Source organism: Rhyacophila brunnea, unplaced genomic scaffold (assembly GCF_057557595.1).
Source record: "Rhyacophila brunnea isolate RB1 unplaced genomic scaffold, BYU_Rbru_1.0 scaffold_2, whole genome shotgun sequence".
Classification (NCBI taxonomy): Eukaryota; Metazoa; Arthropoda; class Insecta; order Trichoptera; family Rhyacophilidae; genus Rhyacophila; species Rhyacophila brunnea.
The window spans coordinates 38,967,501-38,990,860 of record NW_028232859.1 but is presented as its reverse complement, the minus strand read 5'-3'; the positions used below and the strand labels follow the sequence as shown (position 1 = coordinate 38,990,860).

The following is a 23,360-nucleotide window of genomic DNA, read 5'->3' as shown; positions in this document are numbered from 1 at the left end:
TTATTGTTTTCCAGCAAACATTCAGAGAAGAACGTTTAGTTGATAAAATAACAAGTAAAATCAAAGTATCAAAAGTATCGAAAATCATTTATTGTGACATTTGCTTGTAGGGATGCTGTTGAAAGATACATTTAACCTACTATTTGCTACATAATTATCTATTTTGCCAATAAAGTATGTTAGGTAACGTCGCAGCCCGGTGGTTCTGATAAACATATTTTGAAAATAAATACCTGAATAATTTTAATAATGTAAAACCTTTTAAAAAAATAAGTTAAAATTTATGTTACGTTTTTTCACAATTAACCTAATATTATTACTAACGTCCAACATCAAGATATAGGCACAAGCCAAAGGCGCTGTCGTCGACTAAATTGGAGGAGCTTATTAGTTCACAGTTTTAATACGTAACCAAGAAGTTCTTGTTGGACAGTACTACTATCAATTATTTCTGGGGATGCGAAGCATCTACGGCATCTATAGACGGCACGGCACGTCACTGATATTTTGCCTTGCAATTCTTAGCACGAGCTTTGGAACAGAAAAAAGCTTTCTAATTATATACCTACAAATAATAATATGTACGATTCTACCTACGTATCTACTTACCGAAATAAAATAAACATTGTCAAGTAGTCATCTAATGCCTAAAAGACTTTTTATGTGGATCGGGTGAAAACCATTTACTTGGGGCCTTCAGTGCCTGTCTAGGATTTCAATACACACATTGACGTGAGAAAACAATGTCTACCACTAACTACCTCATACAAAAAACAAACTAAGTAACTAATCTACCTAGTAGTTATCTAAATAAGTCGGTACCTAACTATGGGATAATTAATATTGTTAATTCATTATCTACGAACCAACCATAAGTACGTAAAGGCTAGGCATCTACGAGTGGCGAAGGGTGACTTTTGGAAAGACATATGCTATAGAGATCAGAGAAAAAAACACACTTGTCAGGTACACTTACGGGATATAAGAAGATAATACATTAATAACAACGACACACTAAATTGTAGAAATTTCAATATCTCACTGACGAAATAAAATTGAGCGATGAGCTTAGATTATTGTGTATTTGCCTAAACATACACATCAAAAATCATTAGATAAAATTTATTTTTAAAGACATTCTATATTATTTGATTTGTGATTGAATACCATAGATTTTTTTTTTAATCCTCTTATTAATAAATATTTTGGACAAAGCTTCAGGCATAGACAATAATATTATCCGCAAAGGTTTTAGTCTTTTAGCCTTTCGAGCCATCCGTATTGCATACATTTCGGTAGACGGGGCTGAGGTCACGTGAATCTGAATTCCTAATAAAATAATTTACTTGAAGATTCTAACGACAGATGGGTCTGTTAATTTTAAGACATCTATTTTTCTTAGAAGGCTTTAGTATGGAGCCATCGCCACTAGTAGGTACCTAAGTCGCAAAATAATTCGTAATACAGCGTCGGCGCAAATTCACGAATGTAAGATTTCATGCTATCGTTGTAAAGTTTCAAGTATGTACATAACTATTTCTTGTATATGTACTCAATCTATAATTATAAACGTGCTATTTAATCATAATATTCGTACTGAAATGTAGATATTAATTTATTTTTTCGATTGCAAGATTTGCAAGCATAGAGTTTTTAAGTATCTAATATTTTGTAATTTTACATTTAAGTATTCGATCAAATAAACGAAAAAAATTGGCACAAAAACACGTGTTGGCTCTTTGGCAGACTCGCTTCAACTGCCTAATTATGATTTCTAAATGATTTAAAAAATAGTTAAATATTAGGTACATATTACAAAAGTAACGATATATCCAGTTGGTATAAAAAACATACAATTACTTCATTTATTTATTCAATATTTCGACGCAAACTTGACATAGCTTTTAAACAACGTCTGAACATTAATAATAACTAAACGAAAATTCGCCTTGTCTAACCTTAACTAAATCTTATCTCATTATTGGACGTTTGTTATGTGAAGAAGTGTCTTGAATCTGTTCTTTACTGAAGTTTCCACTAATTAATATTCATATTATCTAGAGTATTTCTCTTACTATATAGGTACATAACTCTTACCCAATCACTGTGACTACGTTTAAATGAATTACAGATAAATGCCTAGGCGCCTACTTACTTTTCAGTAATAACAATAGGTACTATTTCTTAGGATAGGTTTAAAAAAATATATATGAATGATAATGTAGGTAGGTAGATATTAAGTATTGCCTACTAAACTACAATATATTATATTATATACTTAGCTATGAAGCTTCAATCTTCATTTCTATTGAATGTTAAGAATGAAACCGGTTGTTGATTTACAGTGACGTTTGTTGACTTAATTGATTGACAGAGAATCCTGCTTAGAATTTTTATTAGCGTTAGAATCAATTCTCGAATGAAAAAAATAAATGCTACAGGTCGGTAAATAAAGTCCATTATTGTGTATTAAATTATGACTGCATAATTATGTGCATGATGCATGACAGGTAAGACCAAATTTACATTTGAAAAAGCCCTAGGGGGGGCTGGCAGGGCTCTAGCCTGAAGGCCCGGGCTTAGGAGGGGCCCGGCGTGGCGGGTCGATCACTTAAGCGAGATAAACACACACTAAAAATTTGCGCTAATAGTAAAAAAGTCGCCTGCGGCGCTATTTCACAAATGAACTTTTATTTTATAATTATTTTTAGAGTTTCCTGGATAATAAAAATGTATATTTATCCAATACGGTGAAAGGCCGCATGTTACTTGGCTATCACAAAAGGGGGTCGCGATCATTGCTCTATAATAATATGATACCGTGCCAATAATTCAAGTTGATTTGTTTAAAAATGTCAAAAATCTCGGAAAAACTTTCATTTTACACAGAACCCTGCAGTTCCACAGAATACCATTTGGGGGTTACTATCAGTAGAACATTACACGGCTCTTGACCTTAGCGATAGGTAGGGGGGCCCGCTTCAGGAAATGGGGGCCATGATAGGTACATATGATGAAAAAAGGTACAGTACAGCAGTGGCGAAGGGTGGAGGTAGACTCTTAAAATCCGCCATAAATAGTGCACATTAAACTTTGTCAGTCACACGTATTTTTGTTTTCATAGATAATAGTCAAAAAATACTCGTCTACCTAAAAAAAATTCTAAAATTATGGAATTAAATTATACATAACTTTAGATATTTTATAGATAGAATAATATTTTTATCTATTATATTAGGCAGGGCTTAATGAATTCAAAAAATGAAACATACCCACGTGTAATATGTATTCTAAATCCAACGAAATAAGTATGAATGAAAAAGTGTGCACAATTTTGTCGTATCGCTTAAAATATACCAAAACTATTATAGTTTGGTTAGGCAGGGTTTAATTGATTTTTTAATACTAACCAACACCATCTGTAAGTTGTAGTCTTAGTTCAATAAAAACAAATACGTATGACTAAGTTTAATGTTCACTATTTATGGCGGATCTTAACAACCTATCTCCGCCCTTCGCTACTGCAGTATAGGTACCCACCTACCAATCAATATAAACTTAGTAGATTTACTTAAGTCACGACACACGCATATCTCATGAATATGCATATTAAGAGTCGCCAAATCGCTAGCTTAGTATTGGTTTGTGACACAGACCACTTTTATCAAAAAAAACTTTTTTACGTAAAACGATCATTGAGTATTGTTATGTTACATATCCAGTGAAAAAAGACCAAAAAATATTGAAATAAACTAGTTGTAAGTATATTTTTGTTCCAAATCCATAAAAATAACACAAAAGATTGGATTGGTTTGTTCCATATCCGGATATAGAACAAACCAATACTAATAATTCGCTACGCTATATTATAAGTTGTATTGGTTTGTTCCATATCCTTTTCGACCAATGGCATTGCGCATTTTACCTGGAAGAATGTGGACAAAGAACAAAACAATACGCAAATTCGTCAGTTTATTTAGTCATAGTTACATTTTAGTTAGGTCATGCATAACGTTTGACTGGCTTTAATTTGTTTGTGATTTGTATTGTATTATTATAAATATAAGTTTTAAAGTAAATAATGGATTTTTCTCCATCTCCCCTAGAATTTCTGATAACATTTGATTTAGAAAATGTTTTTTTCTCTTCCAAAGGCAAACGTATCAAATTTTTTTGAATGTCTTTAATTTTACAGCTTATTGCAATATAAATAAAACTGTATACAATTATTGTATTTGGCACGAATTCCTAAATGGCAGATCTGGAAATGTTTTGGCAAGTGCATTGATCAAAATACTGACACAGATCATTCGTGACATTCCAACCATAAATTAAGTATATAATTTTGTGATCGGATAAATGTGTAGGTAGGTACCTCAAAATAAAAATTCCGTAAAAACGTAATTGAACAAAAGTTTTCTGAACCTGGGCATGGAACATTACAAAAGTTAGATACTGATCATAGCGTAATTGAACGTTTCCTAAGAAATTGGGAGGTTTATTCTCCATTTTCATTGATTCGGTAGGTACTTAGATATATTGAAAATTTCATAGGAAAAAAATGTTTTTTTAAGTTGTACAGCTGATGTTGGAGGCTGATTTTTTCGACTACCAAGTCATTGCAGTCTCTTATGATTTTACCAATATTCAAATCACAAAATTAAAGCATTTACAATACGAAAAATGATCTCTTCTGTCCAATGTGAAATGGCGAAAGGATTTCAATGATCACTTCATTGAAATTAATTTGATTCATCGTAATATAATTACCCCTTCCAGTAGCTCTAGAAAAAAATGGGTTCCACTTCGTATACAAAATAGTAATTGCAATATTTTACCTCAAATTCCTATTTTAAAAAAGTATGTTCCTACAGGAAACAAGAAAATCGTTAACATTAAGTCACAAAATGATAAGGATTTTTTCAAAGCATTATTTGCACTGTAAGCAATAATTAATGAGATTTTTTTTTCTAAAAACTTTTGTATAATTCGTTCAATTGCCTTATTTCCCTTTATATTTCTTATTTTTTTCGATGATATTGTACTCGTATTATTATTAGAAATTTCTATTATGTCCTTTTTCAATAATTACTTACCTACCAAGATTATTTTAATGTTTTATTGTAACAATTTTTCTTATCGCATTAAATAATAAATATAATGACCTATAATGTATTCATTATTATTGATGAAAACACAGTAACAATGAAATATTACGCACGTTGTAATACAAAAATAGGAAAAAATATTATCTTGGTTTGTTCCATATCCATAATTTGTTCCATATCCACAAAAACGAAAAATATTGTGCATTTTGTGGATATGGAACATAACAAAAACGTGAAATAAAGCATTACGGTGTATAAGTGCCATGTAAAATCACTATTAATAAGATATATAGCTGAATATAATAACATCCCAACAGAAAGTTTGATTCTAAACCAAACGCAATCGCAGTAGTAAGCATGTGTACATGTAATGCTCGTTTCCCGCTAATTATTGAAGTTATTTGAATTGGTCTGTGTCACAAACCAATAGTAGGCTAGCGAAATGGCAAAAATTTGATTCGACGTATTTACCTAATAATACTTTTCGTTTTTTGTATCCGTGTAAAAGCAAAAAAAAATCAGTGTAAAAAATAATTGGTCCATTTTCTTTGATCTAAAAACTTAAACGTAATAATTGCAAGATAAAAAGAACTTTTTAAATACAACGTTTTTAAATTTTCTGTTGAATCATATAAACTTGACTTGACTAGCTTAAACGATCAAAAAAGTGTATTTGATAGAATAATACTGAAATGTCATTTTGACACTCATATTGATTTACATAGTAACGCACATATATATTAATAATTTAGTTGCTAGGACCCCCCCCCCTAGCAACCAATAATAGTGGATTGGATTACGGATCTCTTCCGAAATAACTTTTCATACAAAACAGAATTAACTGAAAATGAATTCAGTTCTACATAAAGATGGCTAAAAGTATTAAAAAAGTGCATTGGCATCGTGTTCTGATATATTCTAAAAGTTTAAAATGTCTAGCTAGTCGGGAAGTTAATTAAAAATCGATTGCAAGGTTTGTACCGGACAAGCAATCGAATGAAATATAAAACATTCGAAAACCATTGGTTTTTATTGAACATTATGTCTAATGTGAACATTAATTGCGATGGTTATCCGAGAATCTGGCATCCTTTTAGTGGATGTGGAGTCGGGTGACACATTTTAACCTCTGGGCAGTAGGCACAAAATGCAGAAAACCGAGCTAGAGTCCCGGTGCATTTGTTGAATAATTAAACAGAGTTTGTCATACTAATGGACTTTTGCCCGAGGCAGACCGGGCGGCTGAATAGCGTAGGCGGGGAGTTAGGGCGGCCGCAGTGGGCGGGACGGTCTACGCTGTAGGCGGCTGAAAACGGTGGGCGGGCGTTCAACCTCGACGCTTTATGTATTCGTTTTTCGAACATATTTTATTCATTCGAGATTTTTTTATAAATTCGAGAGGGCGGCTGTACCAACCAATTGTTTTTGTTTTAAGTGATATTTTATTCTTTCACAGTGTAGGCAGTTATTCCAATTATTCATGCCAAACAAAGAGCTTTTACATTATCAATATAGGTAGGTACTTAGGTAAGTACCTACTTACCTACATAATAAAATATCTGTTATACACACAAGAATTTTAAATTGTATTGCAGTGGTAGGAAACCTGTGGCCCTCACGCCACATGCGATCTTATATGCCATTAAGTGCCAACTTTTAGATGAGCCCAAATCAGGGCTCGAAACGGACTGGAGCGCATCGCAGCGCTGTTCCGGTTCATAAAATCCCCAAAATTATCGCTCCGTCTCATATAACAAAAAATCTAACACACTTTTTTTGTAAAATACGCGTAAAATTAGATAACTAGGTATTAACATTTTCGTAAAAATATCGAGCGCTCCAGTTCATAAAGTTTTCCATTTCGAGCGCTGGCCCAAATGTCCATTTTATAAAGGTTAGTTAGTATCTACGAAAAAGTTCCATATTAGGTATGCCTGATTTATTGTTTTATAGGATTCACTGCCTACTATATACAAACTGTATAAAAATGTTTATTACTGAAACAAGTGAAAGTGGATTTTTAAATACTATGTCATTCATATGTATTTAGTTTTGGCACTCCTGTATTCTTAGACACTAGGTGATCATCAATTTCTGGGGATGAGCGGGGTATAAGAAAATCGAAAAATCGAAAGGAACATAATATTATAATGATTCTATAAAATATCGTTCTTTAAAAGCATTGAAATCATCAGGTTTAAAAAATATATTATTTAGATTTTTATATTTATTTATCTGGCTTCAATTTATTTTTCAGAGTAAAAAAAATATTTCTTTAAAACATATAGGACTAGATAATAATAATAATAATACTAATATATATCGGCGGCTCTCATGGTGCAGAGCGTAAGGCTCTGGTCTTCCATCCGGAAGCTCTGGGTTCGCCCGGTGAGGATACAATATATTTATGTGATTTTCTCAAAGCCTGGGTTCAAAATTACTAACAACCAGGGCTCTAAATGGACCGGAATGCACCGGAGCGCTGTTCCGGTTCGTGAAATATGTAAAGTTATCGCTCCGTCTCACGGACAAAATAAATTCGACCGTCTGAGCTAGATGTGCCATAGATATAACAAAAAATCATAAGCACACTTATGTTTATAATATACACATAAAATTTGATAACCTTGTTAATATCATCAGAAAATTTTCGAGCGCTCCGGTACGTAAACTTTTTCATTTTGAGCGCTGCTAACAACCATCTTGTACGAAAAAGCAAGGACATGGTTATTTTTTTTTTCTTTCTTTCTAGATGCCTTTATGGATACCTCGCATTTACTAACGAGATTTCTTAAGGACTTTGGCACGCAAACTACTCTACTTGATGCTAGTCAAATGAAAATTGTGCCGGCTGAGAGAATATGCCTTATTGAAAACTGTTCTTCTACCCGCATCGGGCATTTGAATTCGGCCAGGGCCTATGAAACCGCCTTGCAAAAACCCTGGAAAATTCTAAGTAGCGCAAGGCGGAGGTGATTCTGATGAATATTTTGTCGTATTCATTGGGAACTGAGGACTGCGATTTGTAGTCGAGATTTTTTCCCGTGGTAAAAGAAGTGTCGCATAGGACTGATATAAGGACATGGTTATTAATAATATAAGTATAAGTACCTACATACTAATTATACAAAAAAATACTAATATATATATATAAGTATAGGTACATAATATAGTAGTTATATTGTAGTATCCAGGGAAAACCTTAAAGCATACATCTTTAATGTAAATTTTAAATCGATCGTTTAGAATTGATTAGATTCTTGCTTTTCTTTTTTTTTTTTTTTAATATTTATTTATTATTTTTATTTTTTACCTAGCCACATTATAGTAGATAATATATAACAAAAATATTTATTACCTTTTATGTCGTCAGCCGAAACCTCGTGATTCTCCTTGTTAGCCTGAATTTTTTCAATGAGATGTTCCAAACGACTGCTGTTTCCTTTGAATAGCATGATCATGTCTATGTGATTTCACTCTACTCGTACTACATGTCTTCCAGTTCTTTATTTTCACATTGAATAATATATAAATAGTATTTTTTTTAAATTAGTTCACTTTAATTTTTTGATAAGAATATTTTTTTAACTTCGAAAGAAATCATTAAAGATACACTGGAAAGGACATCACAAATTTAGTGGTATGCTTTTCTATACTATAGATATATACTCACGTATCTAATTATACAGTGGTTTTATAGATTTTTTAAAACCATGTCAAATAAGACGTAGGAAACATGTAAAAGGTGAAATGTGTAATAATTTAAGTGCTTTCAAATCAACCCTAGTACGCATCGTTAAAATCAAAGAAAATCTCACGACTTTGGGGTCATTTTTATATCGTTAGGTACCTACCTACCCAAGAGCAAAAGTGAAACATTAAAAAAATACTAGTTCTGAGATAATTGAACATTTATATTTGTTTTGGACGTTATGTTATTATCATTATCTTTACCGTACCTACGACATTTTTATTTTGGCCACCTCAGATAGAGGTTGTGTCACGAGAAATGGATATTAAGTCACTTTCTCAAACTAGTACGCTCTTCCTCTAAACACATTGATAAATAAATAATAAATTTGCCAACCCCATGATCAACGACATAAGCGGACATGTCAAAACTTTATCATCGGTCATATGGTAATATTATTAATATATAATTAAGTATAATGTTTTCATTTCAATGTAACCTAATTAGGTACCAACTTTCAACTTTAAAGTTTTACAATTTTACATGTTCGCAGTTATGTACCTACAATAAACTACATGTTTTCCTATTATTGATTCTTTCCTATTATTCTAATTATATGCAATCAGGAGTGGCAAGGTGTTTTTATTGTTAACAATGATCCAAAATTTAATATCGAAATTAATTTATAAGATCGATGATGCGATGGAAATGTCTAACGAATATGGATTTTATTCGGATGGAATTTAATGTAAGTACCTAAGTAGAATAGTATCAGATTCTTGTGGCACTGTGGCAGTGAAGGCGACTCATATTTCTAGGTATTCCCTAAGTATCGTGGATTTCAAATAACACCAACACCGTTCCAACATGATTTCGTCGTGGCTGTACCTAATGCCAGAAGAATCTGTCTTTCCTCTACCTATTCATATTTTTTTTAAATAAATAAATTTATAAGTGATACCTACTTTGAAAATCAACACACGATTAACTAAGTCTACCGAAAAATTAAAAAACAACGAACAATAGGACCAAATGGTTTTAGTGGATAAGCTTAATGAAAAGGCTAAGATTAATACATCCATAATAAAAACAAACAGTCAGTTACCGACAGTGACGTCCCGTGGGAGTAGGCAGATTGAGCGTTGCTTGGGGGCGGCAGTTACTCAACGGGTGGAAAATCGTGCTGAATCATTAGATATATATATAGCAATAGGTAAGTACCTAAACTTAGTAACGGAAATATCTTTCCATTAAAAAATTCAGCTCACTGGTTGGAAACAAAATATATTAATTAACATAAAAGGTTTAACAGGGATGTATTTTTTTGTCGGGTTCACGATGTCTAGTTTACTTCCGTTGTCCTTAGATGTCACGATCTTGATGACCAGCAATTACACGTGCAGATTTGCGAATTATAGGTAGGTACATACTTACCTAATTAATTTATCCAAATATTTTTGCCAGTCACTCGCGAGTTTTCAAAGTTGTCAGGTGTATTTTTGAATGTATCTAAAACCGTGGACTCGCAATATTGTCTAGTGAAGTAGAAATGGCGTTTAGATTAGATTTAATAATATATATTTTGTTAGTAATGTATCCTTACAACACATTTCTTAGATATTGGAGTCATTAAAGGATAAAAAAAAAATACTGTATAAAAAATGGGGTGGCATTTTGGCGCTGCCTAGGGGCGGCATTTTGTCTCGGGACGTCACTGGTTACCGATGAAAAATTGTTGCGAATACACAAAAATTGTGAGAAAGTTTGATGAAATGTAGCGGGGGTTCGCAGATTTCTTTAGGTAAATACTATTATTCAAAAAAGGTTTAGAGCCCGTGAGATATCTATGGTACCTAGTAAGTTTACAATAGTTATATATAATAATAATATGTTTATTAGGCGGCTTTCGTGGTGCAGTTGGTAAGGCGCTCGCCTTCCACCCGAGAGTTCCTGGGTTCGATTCCCGGTCATGACAAAAACATTTATGTGTTTTTCTCAAAGCCTGGGTGTTTGTGATTGTTCAAAATTACTAACAACCACCTTGTACGAAAAAGCAAGGACATGGTTATTAAAAATTCTAAAAAAAAAAAAATGTTTATTAATGTGATATATTTTCGAATAGGTAATATTGAATTATTATAGCTATTATTATTGTGACAAAGACTGTATAATGTAATAAATACATTGCCGTCATTATTTTACTCGGCAGATGATACGTCCTGACGACCCAATTAGCCCTAAATAAAAGCCCTTGTAGCAATAATTTTGGTAAGTGTGTTACGCTGAAGTCACGCTTGTGGCTGGAATTATAATAAGCACCTCTCGAGGCACCCAAAAGTGAAACGCACAGGTGCTTTGGTCCCTTCGCACAGGTAATTATTTAACTCTCCTTAGCAGTGGCAAACTAGGGTTTTTTGTACGAAATCATAAAAATACTCAAAATTAAAATAATCGTTATTTTTTAAAATTTATTTAGTTAACATTTTAAGCTTGATATTATGTAGGTTTATACTTATCTAGACTACTCTAAGTACTTATCTAGAGTCTAGAATCTAGATAGTAATTATTCAAAACCTGTAATTAGCTACCAATTAGTATTTATATGACATAATTATTTATGTCAAAAACAATCCGATAAGTTGTTTACGATTTCAATTTTATTTTTTTTATTGGTTCTAACCTAACCTAACCTTCATTAATTTGCCATTTATAATGATGATATAATATGTTTTGAGCTAAATTCTAATAGATTTTTGTAAAGTAACCGGAGCCATTCATTGGTCGGCTTATTTGTATCAGATACCTAGTGACCAATGATGAATCGCTATCACTATATCGCTAAAATGCAGGTGAGTCAAACCTAAATGTTTTGAAAAACGACTTTTACGTGTAATGGCGTCTTCACCACACAGCTGAAAAGGTTATGTAACTTCATTGCTGACAATCTTATTATTTTCGGGTATTAGGTATATGCCACATCTGTACCCGTGGACCACCTGCACTAGTACCTACGCCTTTTTAGTACCTACTAAAGAAATACTATTTTTTTAATCTGGTTAATATAGGTACCTAACCTCCAGTCTATAAAGGATCATAATACAATACTCCGGAATGGAGTGAATATGGTAATTTATTTTTTGTACCTACCGATACGGTAGGTAGCATTAAAAGTAATATTAGGTACCTACCTACCATGAATATCAAGTTATTTCAATAGAGGTACCTACATTATGTCTTATCATATTCACGTGTATTTAAATCTAAATTTTGGTTTGACTTTTTATCAAAAAAAAATGTTTTTAATGATTATCAGATCAGTCTTCGTGCCCGATATCATCTGACATGGTGATACAAGAGCGATAAACATGCTGCAGTGTCGACATGTCAAAAGCTGGACCACGAAAATGTCGCGATTGCCCTATGCTTCAGTGACGAGTGTGAAATGGCGATTAAATTTACTAAGTACCTACTTACCTAATACCATTTTCATATAATATTTATAATAAAAAAAATCAATGACTCATAAGTAAGTATAACTTTTAACGGTCTTATTAAAAATTATTTATTACGCATACTTGTGTGGGTAATCCGCCCCTGCTCTCTCCGCCATGACGCGTGACACGCACCAAATTTCGCGCCACCTGCACGTTTGGTCTCATCTCCGGGCCACAATTTCGCGCGAACGGTGGGCACTCGGCCCGGGACAGGTGCGCCGGGAGACCACTCAACCAATTCACCCGTCACGGTCAAGATGAGGAGTCAATCAAGCGGCCGAGATCAAATGGTCAAGTGCCTCTGATTTGGATGCTCACCTTTGCGTAAATAATAAATCCTAAACAATTATTCCTACGCGCCGTGAAATCGATTGGTCACCAATTGTTTAAAGCAGATATCCATAACTGTTGTATTCTACTTTTAAATTGATTTTTTCGTGTTGGACAATTTCATTAATTAAACACGATTTTTAAACAACTATCCCTTAAGGCTATACTTCAGCTGAGGCATGGTCTAAAAAGATCGAGACTAGGCGATGCGCGGATTGTACAAATGACGCGAGCTGAACGAAATATAATTTGACATAAAAATTCAACATGCGTCCTTTTTATGTTATGTTTATTATTATATTCGTAATAATAATAGTGTATTCATTGACATTTTTTCTTTTTCAAGTACATGCGGAACGTTTTTTAGTCATCATTACACGATTTAAGAATATATTCCCCCGATGCCATCACAAAACAAATTGACGTGCAAAAACGTCGACTATCGCTCTCCGAATGGCAACGCGGTCGAAATTTTGTTCTACATACAGTTGAAAATTATTTGCCGTTTCACTTATGTAGGTACGCTCTTAACGCTCATAAAATTTGACCAAAAGTAAAAGAGTAGATCCACCACATTTTAAAATTTACTTAAGTAGGTATACATTAAGTATACTATATTATATTTTATTCAATAAATTGAGGAACTGATTTTTATTTTATCAATTAGGAACTGGTCATATTCCTATTTTATTATAATATACCGAATATAATGATTTAAGATTTAATCTCAAAAAATTGGACTGAGTAAGAGTGAGATTCAAACTCACATAGTCACATAGGTAAGTATAACAAAGTTCGGTTGAATGCTCTTTGTTGCTTTTAATACATAAAGATCCATCTATGAGTAGTGCGATTTAGTTCCATCTAATATATTTCAAATTTTTCCAACGAAATTCCAATTCCAATTCCAAATTCCAACCAGCTTTAATAATAATTATTTTGATATAACCTGTACGTACGAAAGTCTAAACTATAAATTAAACCAGCGATTTCCAAACTGGGAGGCGCGGAGTGTTGCAAAGGGAGGCGCGAAAAGTTTAACACGATTAATGTAGCCACATGTTTGCAGTTTGCAAATGCATAGTTTATAAAACGGCCGCAAGTTATAAACTACACAGTCATATAAAAGTTTGTTTGCAAACCTGTCTGAAAATATGGAGACTAATTTTATAATACCTCACTTCTATACTGTGAAGCGCGCTGGCTTGTGAAAAAATGAAATAAAACGGGTCGAATCATAATGTTGACATGTTGAGGCAAATTTGTCTAAGAACGATAATTTTGTTGCTAAACTTGTCAATTTGATTGAAAAAAAATGAGTGAATAAATCAATGCAAGGACCACTAATTAATTCACTGATTTAAAAAGACAAAATGAAGGCATTCGTAAAAAAATTAAGAGCTTTGGAAATTTTGGAAATCAAAATTACAAAAAAATAGGTTCGTCATGTTTCCACTTTTAAATAATGATTTCTGCGCCATATATATTGAAGCAAACAAAAATCAATTTACTGAGTTCTTGGTTAGTTTGCTAATGCACTTTTCACATTATTTTATTAATAGCAAAAAAGTCGCCTGCGGCGCTGCTTTGTTTCAGGACTGTTTAATATTTTAAATATGTGGTTAAAAGATCCTGGCCTAGGGACCTATTTACGGATATAGGGCCCATGATAGAATCCATTTGTCAATGAACGATGATGAATTTGGATTGACTACTATTGAAATTGACTGTGCTAATGAACAAGCACATTCGTCGCATGAAAAACAAAAGTAGTAAAACCTTGTTTCTTTTTATATATTTTTGTATTAGTACATTGTTGACTATTTAAAATGGTGTCTGTATTATTTGATGAAATAAACGGGGGGAGGCGCAATGATTGGATTTTTTTAAAAAGGGAAACGTAGTAACATAAAGTTTGGAAACCACTGAACTAAACGATACACAACTTGTAGTAAGGTAGCTATCACGACGTCGCAATAGCCTGAAAAACTTGAAATATCAGCAAATTCCTCAATGATAAAAAAGTTGGACTGTGAGATTAACATTAAAGACAATATTAATACAATAAGATGCTGAAGATTAAAGGAGGAGCACAGACAAGTGACATAAGATATAGGTATCTACCTACTTAAGTAAATTATGATTTAGGAACGATTTTTACATCACCAATTTTATTTATGCAAGAAATGGGTACATATAGAATTGTTATTTTCATAGTAAAGTTAATTTGAATGTTTTGACTGATATGTTATTGTCAAGTCTCCAAACACTACAAATAGACATACCTAAGTAAAAAAATATCAGTATTTTTTTGGAATATTAAAGTTAAAATAGGTGAAGTTTTTAGGTACGCAGAGGCCCGAGGCACTAACGGGTCTGGAGCCCCCCTGCAAACATTTTTCCAATGCGATAACTGTCATTACAAATTCAAAAAACAGTTGTGTTGCTTGAATTTGTTAAAATTTACATTTATTTTTACGCAAATTTAAAAAAAAAATTAGGAAAAATACGCATCCTTTTAAGATTCTCGTACTTTCTGACTGCCTCATTTGCTTCATGAAAGACCGCCACTGGTTATATTAATTAATCATCTGAAAACAAGATTATATTGAATTTTTAAAATAGTTAGGAAGGAAATTATCTATAAGTACTTAAGTTATAATCGTCTTATTTAAATTTGTAGTCGATTTACTAAATTAGGTTACCTATGCACTTGGATCCTTTTAATCCTGAGCTCCTTAATTATTATAAAAAATCAATAAACCTATGTCTACCGTAAATGTTCACTGAAACGTCAACTGTCTTTATTCAATTACAACGGCGCGTTTGTTTAGTTACATACGAGTAGACTGAGCGAAACAATCCCGACGCCGTATCACCGTCACCTCACGGGGCGATCGCGCGCTATACTGCCGCGGGCCAGCTGACAGAGACCGCTCCGCGCTTCGCCCGAGCCCCCAGGGGGTCGCGGGCCGGGCCGGGGCGCGGGCGGGGTCGGAACGCCCATCGCGACACCCCCGCCTAAGCGATCGGGGATACGACACCCTCGCCTTGATCGGGGTGAGATTTTAATGAAGGCGCCGACAGGTTTGTTTATATATTTATTGCGTTATCTGCCGAGCGCCAATTTTTGTTGACGCTGATGACACAATCGACATGTCAGATGCTTTAAAAGGGGGGCTCGAGACAGTTCAAATCAGTCGTGAAATTATAACATTTTACCAAAATCTTAAAAAGATGGGTACCTAGGTACCTACCTACCCAGTTTTTTACAACTTGAGTATAAACTAGTTCCCAAAAGAGTAACGGATAACATAACCACTAAAACAGATACATATTTATACAAGTACCAGTGGCGAAGGGTGGAGGTAGGCTGTTAAGACATAAATGGTGCACACTTAACTTTGTCAGTCATACGTAAGTATTTGTTTTCATTAAAATCTACAAATTGCCGATAGTGTTGGTTAGTTTTTAAAAAGCAATTAAACCCTCACTCAACCAAGCCTTCAAAATAAATGTAACACGACATAATTTATTATTTGATCTGTCAAATAAAGTATGACATTACTTACTGTAGAAATTGTCGTTTGAATATGAAAATATGAAATGATAGATAGGTACTACCTAATTGTACTTATCTTATTTTACATTATTTATATGTATCCAATAATATCTAATTATTAGGTATGAAATAATAAACAATGAAATCCATTAGGTAGGTATAATGATTTATTGCTGAAAATCTTTTCCAACAATGTGTCCGATTAGTAGGTATTGACACTGTATTGGAAAATATTGGTTTTTGCCTAGTTTACCTTAAAAGTGGCGATATAATATTTTCGAAGACACAAAATATCATTATTTATACTTATCTATATGTTTTATCTATAATCAGTATAAGTAATCTATAAAATAATTAAGTAGGTAGGTAGCTATAACCACGACCCCCACAAGGGGGGGGCTGACAGGGCTCTGGCCTAGGGGCTCGGCGTGACGGGTCGACCAGATAAATGAGATAAATACACATCTTAAATTTGCTCTAATAGCAAAAAAAGCTACGCTACTTTACTTCGAATTTATTACCATTTTAAAATATATGGTTGTTGGGACTGAGTACTACTCGACAACTCCATAATTCGATGTGTTAAAAAATCCCTAAATTACACTGAATTTTATTTGACCTCGAACACCATTTGAAAAACAATACTGGAGAGCGTCAGACTGCCTTTAACCATAGCGATAGGTAGGGAGCCCGTCCAAGATCCTGGCCTGGGAGCCCGCTTCAAGATGTGGGGGGCATGCCTATAACCTTTCATCAAATTGATCATTTCTTTTTTCATGAATTTGTTCATAGACTTAGGACCTATAATTAGTATAGTATTAGGTAGGACGTAGGTATACCTACTATTAGGTATATCTGAATATAAAAAATTAGGTACCTAGGTATAATATTATTAAAGTATTAAAAATATTCATGTTGAAACAATTATGTACGTATTTTTTAAATTAATTTAACCGCAAAGAAGACCAAAAATAAATGTATTTTCCGTTGATACACTTATTCATTTTTGATTGTTACTATAATTTATATATGATTATAAAAACATTTTTTTTTGCTTATGAGATTTTGAACCCCGGCTATACCTAGATATTATTGATATTATAATAATATGTTACCGTGCTTTTCGATCCTCTAGCCGTCTAGCTAACCTTTTGCATAACCATACGCCATGTTTTTTCACAGACGAGTTCAGATGCGCCATACAACTCAAGCACCTTTTTTACCTTCTTACGTTCACGATTGGGGTTGGAATATGGGGATAGGGGTAACTTTTTGCAAATTTTCTTAGCTCTGGGAAATGTTCACAGGGTACCTAATGGACGCCAGAAATTAATTATGTCAGAAGCATTTTTATCGGGAAAAAGCTCATCAAATTTCATTTGCAATATCTAATGAGTTTGTTTTTAAATCAGTTCCATTTGTATGTTACTAGGCAAATGCATTACTTTTTGTTCACTAAGTGAAAATGGGTTTATAAATGCGAGCATGCAGTTTTCTTCTTTAGTAAAATCATGAAAACGACTTTCAAATGACCCTTGTAATTAATATCTTGGTTTTTTTCAAAATATTTGGTCAAATTGCTATTATCCGCAGCACATTCATTCTGCTCTTTAAAGTGTGGAAATCGACTCAAATACTCATTTTCTAACTGATAGATGAACAGTTTTAATTTAATTTTAAATGAAGTGATGCTATTTACCAAGCTAGGAAATAACTTATTCTTGCCTTGTAGTTTTAAATTTAGATCATTGAGATGGCTAGTAATATCAACTAAAACTTCCAAATCAAATATCAAAGATGCAATGCGCCACTTGTAAGCATCCAATGCGCCACGGTTTGGCCGCCACTGCTCTACGTAGTAGGTAGGCTCTATCTATATCTCCACGTGGCATAGTAAACTAGTTTGCAACCTTCAATGGTTGAGCTAGGAACTTCCCAAGAATGACTTCTCGAGACCCTGGTTGCAATGGTTCATACTTTCTTACAAAGTTACCGCCTTTCTGCTTTATGATAAACCGCCACCATTATACCTGCATAGTTTTGAGTGGTGTATATCTACAGTCCACTGGAAGAAATATTTCTTTCAAAAGCAATTTTCCTGATCGTACCTAATACCCGATAAATTAAACTGGAAGACTCTCACGCCAATCGTATGGAATCGAGGAATAGGAACCTGAAACACTGGCATGTGAATTTTGATGCAGTCGACTCTTATTTTAAACAAAAAATCTTAAATTCCTGGGTATAAGAATCCGAAAAAGGCACGCTTACCATTATTAATAATAAATAAATATTCTTAGTTGTTCTGCCACCTAAGCATAAAATTGTTCGCTACCTCTAGCTTACGGTAACAATATGTCTAAAAGAAGCCATGTCCTCATTTTCCAACTTAACAATACCTATTGTCCTCTGACCTTAGTTCCTCACCGACTTAAATGTTCTCACCTGCAATCTATCCATATCCATGGTCAAATTTACCATAGCGCTAAAGAGGCCATATAGCTCAAGGCTCTCGAATTGCTAAGGACCCTGGAACCTAAAAAATAAATTTTAAATAATATGTACGTACATAATGCTGTTATTTTCTAGAAACATCACGACTAAACATAGGGACCTACCTATACATTTTGTGGGCAAATCAATTAGGGAATCTTGTGTTACATTTCAGTTGTTCTATTTACTTACAACTTAAATATGTATGCGTAATTAAAATTATAAATAAGCAAATAGGTACCTACTTACCTAATATATTTAAGCAAGAAAAAAACTCATAGGTATATACTTATTCCTACCTGCTTTCTGCTTACCCACAAAGAAAAAGTAGCTAGATAGGTAGGAACCTAACTAATACCAATGTTTCACATGAATTTTCCGAAAAAATCTCGTAGTCTACCTACCTAACATACAAAAGTAGAGAGTCGATAAAATGTTTTATGCATGGATGAACGATTTATTAGAGTGCAGATTTTTTTGACAGGCGTGCTGAAAACTTTTGACAGTTTGGCGGGAAAGTTTTTCGCGACATCTACGCCAGTGTTTCATAAACTTTTGATATGAATAAACAGCATAATATTCCATTGGTGCATATATGTATCAGACATGGCCCCCACAAGGGGAGGGGGGGCTGACAGGGCTCTAGCCTGGGGACCCGGGCTCAGGAGGGGCCCGGCGAGGCGAGTCGACCAAATAAGTGACCTAAAACACATCAAAAATTAGTTTTAATAGAAAAAAGTCGCCTGCGGCGCTATTTTCTTTCAATAATGTTACTGTTTAAAATTATGTTGTACGATAGATTTTTTAATTATGTATCGATACTCGACAACTCCATAATTCAAATGGATGTATTAAAATATTCAAAAAAAACACTAAATATACACATTAATTTTACCGCGTAGGTATATCTACCATTTAGGAAACGTTATTGTAGAGCTTCACGCTGCCTTCATCATTATCGATAGGTAGGGGGGCCTGCCAAAGATGCTAGCCTGGGGGTCTGGTTCAGGATGTGGGGGCCGTGGTATCAGACGATGACACAATAATACAACATTTAATTTAGATAAAATAATTATTTTTTCAGCATAGTTACTGACCTATTCTACATTCCTACTTACCTACCTTCCTATATACCAACCTAGATCTACATATTAAATACCACGTTTTCGAGAATCTGTCAGGTTATCAGAACTTTACCTATCAATAAGTAAGTAAGGTATGTACCTACCTACCTACCTTCTAACTGCATGTTCTACAAACTGGAGGTTTGTAAGGTAATTATGTACCAAAGTACATAGGTATAAGTGATAGGTATATTAACCAGAATGGTTGTTAGCCGTTCGCCTAACTAAGCCATCCGGTATTTACTCTCAAACGATCACACATTGAAAAACAGCACGTTGTTTTTGCGAGTCGCGGGATTCTTACCCGCATCCACAGTTTCATTGACGGGTACATGCCCTACTCCATCAGCTACTCCAGCGTTGGATTTTTTTAAAGCAGTTTTGCGGATAATTAAGACGGTATGCGATAAAACTCGAATAGTATTCAATGAACCGTAGTAGTGTAGTGTGTTGGTCAGCGACCTGAGGCATTTTTTTTAAACCACTCTTTCAAAACTTTTTTAGGTTCTTGTCGAAGCCAGCGGCAAACATCTTTTGAATATAGCTGATACATATACTGGATTGTTTGTTGGGTTAGGTTAGTTTTTCATTCTTGAATTCAAGAATTTTGCCAAAATCGGCCATGGAAATTAGCGAGATTGGCGACCTGGCTTCCTGTAAACTGACTTGTAGGCACCCTTTTTTATTACATAAGTAGGTAGGTAGGTACATCAGAAAAATACGTCATTCATAATTTGCACTATTTTATTTAAAAGCATTAGATTAGGTAGGTATGTACCTACTACCTACATCATCGGTAGGGTGTAATCGTAATGGAACAGTTAACTGCCAATTACTCAACCTATTAGATCTGTGCTCTGGGTGAAAAAACAACATTTATTATGAATGCTAAACGTGAGATTCGAACCTACGACTAAAGATTTTACTTTCCTATCGCGGGTGTCTACAAGGAGGACGAGGCTGGCATTAAAACCAGACTATCTTATTGATTATGATAATGTAGGTGTAGATAATAATTGATAATATTTTTCCTAGTAAAGAAAGCTTGAAAACGAAAATAGTTCACTGTGAGCTTTCGCTACTGTTATGACAAGATACTTGGACAAACTTTGGCTCACTGCCACCCATGGAGGTCGGTTCATCCCATCGCCCAGGCTGCGTGGGAGTAAAAGAAAGACGTGTATAGCAAGAGGCGTGCCGCAGAGAGAGAAAGAATTATGAGGATCAGGGCGGGCGCCCATTGGTCGGTAGGCGTGCCTTCGGGATTCAGATTGGTCAACAATCCACCGCCGAGAAAACGCTACCGGATCACGTGCGTTCGTTCTTTATTTGAATTGCAGTTTTTTCGTGATTTTTAAATTTGACATCGTGATGTCATTGCTAATTTGTTGACAAATGTAAAAGTACGATAACGAGAGATTCACACAAACAAAAAATATTGACTGCGGAAGTGTCTAGTTAAATATTTACGACATGAGCACAGTGGCGTGCTTATTTAGGTGAGCAGCTATAAACAGCTAAGTACATATTTTATCAACCGTGTTACATGAGCGAGGCTAATTTAACTTTGCGTGTCATTTTTCAAACATGTGATGGACTATAATACTTCCTCTGCTGAAAGCGGCAGCGTTTCACTGTAAGCCATAACATGTAGAAATCTAGATTTTGGTTACATTTTGGACACATAGCAAGCAGACTGACTAATTCAAAATTTAAGACAAGACTAATAAAATAATACCTATAACTTATACACTACACTCACTGCACCTTTAGGTAGATAGATATGCACCTACATAGGGTACTTACATATCGTCGGTGTTTTGTAAAAAGGGCGAATTAACCAAAATGCTACTTTACAGGAGGAGGATTTTTAACTTTTGACGTTTATTTGTTTTTTACCTGTAGATGATTATAAATATCTAACAAGTTTATAATTAAGCTTAGAAAGAATACTGTCATTATAATAGGTATTATTATATAATATCTATTTTAAAAGGCCTAATATGTCACATTTGCTTTTTATTTCGTAATTTTAATTAATTTAATTTTAGTCGATTATCGTTTTTAAGTACTTTCCTGTGGAGATAAAAATTCGCCGTTTTTACACAACAAAGCTAGTGGGGTACATATTGTATTTTCATTAAAATCTCGATTTCGCCAAAATGGTTGATTCGCCCTTTTTACAAAACACCGACGATATATACACATGGCCCACATCCTGAAGCGGGCCGACAGGCTAGGATCTTTGGCGGGCCCCCCTATCTATCGCTAAGGACAAAGTCAGTGTGATGTTCTACAATAGCGTTTTTCAAATGATGTAGGTAGGGTACGCGGTAAAATTAAGGAGTGTTATAAACATTTTTTTGTTTTTTTTAATACTTACATCCATTTGATTATGGAGTTGCCAAGACAAGTATCGACACATAATTAAAAATTGCATCGCACAACTACATATTATTTAAAAATAGTAACAGTGTTTTAAGTAAAATAACTCCGCAGGCGACTTTTTTTACTATTAAAACAGTTGTGATACTTAGTACGTAGGTATTTATTTATCTCACTTATTTGGTCCTCTTCTGAGCCCGGGCCCCCAGGATAGAGCCCTGTCAGCTCCCCTTTTGTGGGGGCCAAGATAAGGGTCTAATAATTAGACCATCAAAGGTAGTTCATGTTTTGTACAATAATTTATTTTTGTTAATTCTTCTTCCATTCATTTCAATTCAATTCAAGTTAAGTTATCAAAATCCCAAGTTCGAACCCTAGGTCTGACAAAAATACACATATTGTTTTTCAATTTATATTTGGATTCAGAGTATGGCTCTACCTAATAGGTTGAGCAAGTGACTAATATCCATTTCTCGTAAAAATAAAAATCTGTTACCTAATACAAACCTCCGTGGAGGCCCATATGATCCTATTAAGATCTGACATGGTCATAAAAAAAGAAGAATTTCCTTTTATAAAGAGTCTTTTATGAAAGACATCGGTACCTAGATTTATGTCATAAACACTGTGAAATATTTTATAAAATATTTTTCATAAAAACATACTTATTTGTAAAAGATCTTTGGTAGGCTAATACTTTAATATGTAGGTACTAGATCTAGATACTTACTCTAGATAGTTAAGAATAAACATCTCAGCTGACAATTAAACTCGGTATTTTAATGCGATTTTCTACCATAGGTACCAATAATTGCTAACTTTATTTTTGAGTTCGAATTCCAAATTTAGCCGACGAAGTTTGCCGTTTGTCGTTGTTTACGTGGGTGGGTTGACTTCTCAAGGAAGCAGAGATTCCGATCTCGGGAAATTCTCTCCGGGAGGGAGGGAGGCGGGCGACGGCGGAGGGACGATGGCAATAGCGCAAGAATTCCAAACATGCAGCAGGTCTGAAAATCGGCTGCAAGGAGATATTGGCACAATTTGTAAGACGGAATTTCTCGGCATCGCGGTTTCTTGTTTATTGTTTGTAGGGAGTTTCTAAATAGGTAGGTAGGTACCTTACCCAACAACAGTTGCGGTAAATGAAACACTTGATATCAGATTCTAACCAAA

At 34.1% G+C, this 23,360-nt stretch overlaps 1 protein-coding gene across 1 annotated transcript in view; it reads right to left on the bottom strand.

The window, feature by feature from the left end:
- L (zinc finger protein Lobe) overlaps positions 1-8,569 on the bottom strand; it is an 82,098-nt gene extending 73,529 nt beyond the window's left edge. The window contains exon 1 of the mRNA XM_085947304.1: positions 8,467-8,569. Within this exon, the coding sequence (XP_085803430.1) occupies positions 8,467-8,569 (103 nt within the window). The remainder of the gene's footprint in view (positions 1-8,466) is intronic.
- Positions 8,570-23,360: the final 14,791 nt, after the last annotated feature.